The sequence below is a fragment of the Helobdella robusta genome (genome assembly GCF_000326865.2).
Source record: "Helobdella robusta unplaced genomic scaffold HELROscaffold_22, whole genome shotgun sequence".
NCBI classification, from domain to species: domain Eukaryota; kingdom Metazoa; phylum Annelida; class Clitellata; order Rhynchobdellida; family Glossiphoniidae; genus Helobdella; species Helobdella robusta.
This window is the reverse complement of record NW_008704170.1, coordinates 2,388,448-2,394,530: the sequence shown is the minus strand read 5'-3', so window position 1 is coordinate 2,394,530 and position 6,083 is coordinate 2,388,448. Positions and strand designations below refer to the sequence as shown.

Below are 6,083 nucleotides of genomic sequence, written 5' to 3'. Positions count from 1 at the left end.
CAATTTTTTTCATATATATGTTTTATCTCCATTCTTCTCTGAAGTCTCAATTTTTAGTTAATTATGTCGAATCAATATTCGATTTTGTTTTTCTAATAAAAGATTTTATCATTTTCATGATTATTTTCATCATCGTCATCGTCATCTTCATCACCATCTTTACTAGCGGCGTCATAATTTTGATGACGTCATATCACAACCGGCCAATCAGCGGCAACAACGCAGAGTATCATCTTTATAACGGTCATCATCATCCTCATCAACTTCACCATCATCTGTATCATCACTCACCATCATTGTTATCATCACCATCGTCGTCGTCGTCATTAGCATCATCTTAATGACGTCATCTCAACCAACCGATCGATAGCTGTAACGATAAAGTAGCAACATAGAGAATAAAAATATCGACAGATGGAACGCCGCATGGATGAATGTTATGTTTCAGTTACATCCGCTCTATAATTAGAAATAGTAGGAGAGAAAAAAAGAGAGGAGGAAAGAGAGAGAGTGGGGGAAAGAAAGAGAGAGTAAAAGAGAGAAAAAGAGTGAGAGAGAGAGAAAGAAATAAAAAAGATTGAGCGAAAAAACTTTGAAATTATTGAATAAGTATAAGAATATCAAATTAAATTAGAAAATAAGTGAGTGAATGAATGAATAAATCAACTAACTGACCAATTAATCAACCAAACAACTAATTAACTAACCAATTAACCAATCAATTAAACAACCAATCAAACAGCTAACCAACCAACCAACTAATCATTAACCAATCAACCAACAAACCAGCCAACTAACCAACTAACCAACCAACCAATAAATTAACCAATCAGCCAATCAACCAATTGCCTAACCAATTAACCAATCAACCAACCAACCAATCAGGGCCTAGAATATTCTGACAAGTATAGCATCGAATACAGGAGGCTGAAGGATGGACCCTGGATTAAATACAAAGATAGAAGAGGAAACGAGGTTATTATTATTTTATTATTATAATTATAATTATTATAATAATTATTATTATTATTATCAGTAGTGAGAGCAGTGGTAGTAGTAGTAGTAGCAGTAGTAGTAGTAGTAGCAGTTGTAGTAGTAGTACTGGTGGCGGTATTTTTTGTGTTATTCTAAACATCTCAAAAGCATTGGATCAATTCACGCTTTGTGTTCAAAACTATACAACATACTATCTAAACATCTACACACGAACACAAACACACACATACAGACACACATACATACATAATACATACATACATACTTACATACATAATACATACATACATACTTACATACATACATACATACATACATACATGCATACATACATACATACATACATACATACATACATACATACATACATACATACATACATACATACATACATACATACATACATACATACATACATACATACATACTACATACATACATACAAACGAAGATCTAACGCTTTTGTCCATCATCACTTCGAAGTATAATAAGAGAGGCGAGATTTAATAGCCACTTTTCAACAAATAAATAATTAAATGAATAATTGGGGAGATAATTACAAATTATATTACATAAAAATCATCCTACATTAAATTCAATTCAATAATTAGTTTATTCAGTAAAAAAAACTGTGATATTTCTACACATATAAACAAACAATCATCCAAACAAACAAACATATATAGACACGTACAAACAAACAAACATATACACATACAAACAAACAAGGAAACACAAACACACACACACACGTACATAAATTAGACGTATGTTCGTTAAATTTATTGTTAGCTTTGCAGTTGAACATCAAATAAAAGCGTGATGCTATGCGGGCTTCTTATAAGAATGTTTATTGAAAGTTAAACTGTTTAAGCGATACATCTTTCGTGTGTATATACATGCATACAAACATACATACATACATACATACAAACATACGTACATACATACATACATACGTACATACATACATATGTACATATGATATAGATGTTAATGTTTGTATTCATACCTTGGCTCTGCAGCCAATCAATCATAGGCTATTATCTTTCCCTTTGTCATTCATCCATTCTTTTGTTCTTTCTTTCATTCGTTCGTTTCTTAATTCTTTTCATTTTCTCATTCATTAATTCGATCTTTTATTCATCAACCGTTCATTTATTTGTTCGTTCGTTCGTTCAGTTTTTTTATTTGATAATCTATAAATTTCTTAATAAGAATTGTTGTTTATTTGTTTGGTTAATCATTCATTCATTCATTCATTCATTCATTCATTCATTCATTCATTCATTCATTCATTCATTCATTCATTCATTCATTCATTCATTCATTCATTCATTCATTCATTCATTCATTCATTCATTCATTCATTCATTCATTCATTCATTCATTCATTCATTCATTCATTCATTCATTCATTCATTCATTCATTCATTCATTCATTCATTCATTCATTCATTCATTCATTCATTCATTCATTCATTCATTCATTCATTCATTCCATTCATTCATTCCATTCATTCATTCATTCATTCATTCATTCATTCATTCATTCATTCATTCATTCATTCATTCATTCATTCATTCATTCATTCATTCATTCATTCATTCATTCATTCATTCATTCATTCATTCATTCATTCATTCATTCATTCATTCATTCATTCATTCATTCATTCATTCATTCCTTCATTCATTCATTCATTCATTTGTTCATCCACTCATTTGTTTTGATATTCATCCTTTTCACATTTCAACACACCACATGCACACACACACACACACGCGCGCGCGCGCACACACACACACGAAAATGGTAAAAGTTGTTTAAGTCACAATGCAAATGACTTCATAAAATTCAATTTGCACATGAAAAAGTATTACCACAGCGATGACGATGATGACGACGATGATGGTGATGACGATGATGATGGTAATGATAATTAAAAAAGTTATGATGATGATGATGATGAATAATTTAATTATTGTTTAATAATGCTTAATTTAAACTGAAAATCACCAAACTTTTTAAGAACAGTAGATAGTAATGAAAACCAGAAAAAAAGCAGAGAGAGAAAAAGGAAAAGAGAAGGAAAATAAAAACAAAAAGAAGAAAAAAGCGAGAGAGAGAGAGAGAGAGAGAGAGATAATTATTAGGCAGGTTTAGCATTAAAACAGAATCCACGTTATGTTTTCTAACTTGCAAATCCATATAAGTCCTACTGAATTATTTAGTCACGGAAACAACTTCTGCTACTACTACTACTACTACTGTACTACTACTACTGTACTACTACTACTATTTTTGCTGAGCTGCTACTACTACTACTACTGCTGCTACTACTACTGCAGCTGTTACTACTACTACTAATACTACAAAAGCCTTCCTCTTACGAATATTGTAAAAAAGTATCGCGTCATTCATTGAATTATTCACGAAACAATTACACATGGAAGGTAATAATTTTTTTTTCTTTCTAAAAACTTTTTCCCGTCTTTCCATTTTTTTTATTTTTTTATTTTTCCAATGTATTCCGATTTCGATATTTTCTCAAAGTAGGCACTCAAAATGGCTCTAGCACCAACCACTGAGTCACAACATGCTCTTGAATGTTCTAGTTTTTTTTTTTTTTTTTTGTTTAAATAAATTTAACCAGGTTTTCAAAATTTAAAACAATATTAGTTACACGAAGGCCACAAAACAAACATCTGTATTGTTTCAACTGCAAAACAACATACATACGTACATACAAACATACATACATACAACATTTTTTCAACAATTTTTTACGACTCGACAAAATCTTCTTACTCTTATTTTTTAACAGCATGAAGAAAAGAAAAAAAAAGTGGCAAATTAACTTAGAACACGTTTGGCCGGACGCACACATACACACAAACATACAAGCATACATACATACATACACATACATACATACACATACATACACACACATACATACAAGCAGACACTCAGTTAATATATTACACCAATCACACGCCAAGGCACGTAAAAGCCATTGTAGATCTTTGCATGCATGCGTTCTTACACACACACACACTCACACACACACACACACACTCACACACACACATATATACATACACATAAATACACTGGCAAACGTTTAAAATATGTCGTTGCGTGTTTGAAAAAGCATTTATAACACCAATGAAATTGTTGTTGATACTTCGATGTTGTGATAAAATATGCTATCACCTGTATTACTATACAGCTATTTTGTATAATTCATTCATTCATTCATTCATTCATTCATTCATTCCTTTCATTCAGTCACTCTTTTCTTTCTTTCATTCGTTTATTCCTCCATTTCTTCGTCAATCGATCAGCACATCGCATAGATTTTTTTCTCTCTATCTCCACTGTCTACCTAGCGTCCATTTTTTGCTGGTACTGTCTCAAGCGTGTTTTTAGGTTGCCCATTGTGGGATAATGTTTTTTTAGAACATTCTGGAACATTCTGGAACATTCTAGAGCTTTTTAGAACATTCTAGAGCATTCTAGAACATTCTATTCTAGAACATTTTAACACACCTTAATAGGTTCCAATGCTTACTTCTAATTCAAAGTGGCTTTTCAAGAATTTAAATTATTTGTCGTGAATTCTCACACGATCTTACATACACAAAAAACATACATGTATATAAAAATACATGCATGCATACATACATACATACATACATACATACATACATACAACAACAACAACTACAGCAACAATTTTCTTGATAACAACACGGCTCGGTTTAATAAATGACAAGCCGTGAAATAGTTTTTCACTCACCTATCTCTTTTTTTTGAATTAACTTAACTTATGTGCGTGTGTATATATGTGTGTGTACGTATGTATGTATGTATGTATGTATGTATGTTGGTATGTTTGTATGTTTGTTTGTTTGTATGTGTATGTATGTGTGTGTAGTAAAATAATTGAGTACATATATACGGAGCATTTATGTTGTAAACATGTTAAACTGCGATCGTTAACGTCATCGTAAAGAACATCATGAAGAGTAAAAACATTTATTTTTTTTGAGAAATTTTTTTGTGAGAAAATTTATTTTTTGTTGTTTTGTAATATTTTTTTTGTTATTTGATTATTTTTTATGTGTTGTTGTTGTTGTTGTTGTTGTTGATGATGATGATGATGCTGTTGTTGTTGATGATGATGATGTTGTTGTTGTTGATGATTATGTTGTTGTTGTTGATAATGTTTTTGTTGATGATTTTGTTGTTGTTGTTGTTTTACCCGCTCTGGAATTTTACAGCCCTTTCATGTGTTTATGATGTCTAATTGAAGTTTCATTTCTTATTAATCTTTATTTCTGTATTTTTAATTATTTTGGGTGATCTTGGTTGAATTTTTCCTAAGTTTTCTTTGCATTCTTCTTGAATGAGTCTTCAGCAGAATTGCTACACGGACCGTGAAATGAATTAGATTAAAGATTTTGTCGGCAGCGCCATTTGATTAATGTTCTTTTTTGGGTTTTTCCATTTTTTTATCTACTCTCATTGCTGTTACTATATTTAGCCCATTTTATTTTCATTATTGTCTGTAATAGTAGTAGTAATAAAAATAGTAGTAGTAGCAGTAGTAGTAGTAGTAGTAGAAGTAGTAAAAAAGTGAGAAGTAGTAATAGTAGTAGTAGTAGTAGCAGCAGTAGTAGTAGTAGTAGTAGCAGTAGTAGTAGTAGTAGTAGTAGTAGTAGTAGAAGTAGTAGTAGCAGTAGTAGTAACAGCAGCAGTAGTAATTGTAGTATGAAAATTATCCAGTAATTTAAGCGTCTACTAATCTAAATATCTTACGTTATCTATTACAAATTATTAAAATATTAAAATAAATAATTATAAATTTTGATAATGTTAGTTTAAAAAAGAATTTTTTCAAAATAATTCAGATTATAACCGGAAATACAAACGCAAATGATGCGGTCACGAGGGTTCTATCTCCACCAATCATAGCCAGGGTCATTCGACTTCTACCAATCAGCAATCGGCAAATGTTATGTCTTCGATTAGAATTATACGGATGCACGTGGAAAGGTCTGCTTTGATTGGTTGATTG

General features: G+C 31.0%; 1 protein-coding gene across 1 annotated transcript in view; it reads left to right on the top strand.

Annotated features, from left to right (window-relative positions):
- HELRODRAFT_78376 (hypothetical protein) overlaps positions 1 to 6,083 on the top strand; it is a gene marked incomplete at both ends in the record, with an annotated part of 23,254 nt that overhangs the window by 3,716 nt on the left and 13,455 nt on the right. Inside the window, 3 exons of the mRNA XM_009018762.1 lie at positions 886 to 975; positions 1,857 to 1,955; positions 5,896 to 6,061. Coding sequence (XP_009017010.1) covers positions 886 to 975; positions 1,857 to 1,955; positions 5,896 to 6,061 — 355 coding nt within the window. The remainder of the gene's footprint in view (positions 1 to 885; positions 976 to 1,856; positions 1,956 to 5,895; positions 6,062 to 6,083) is intronic.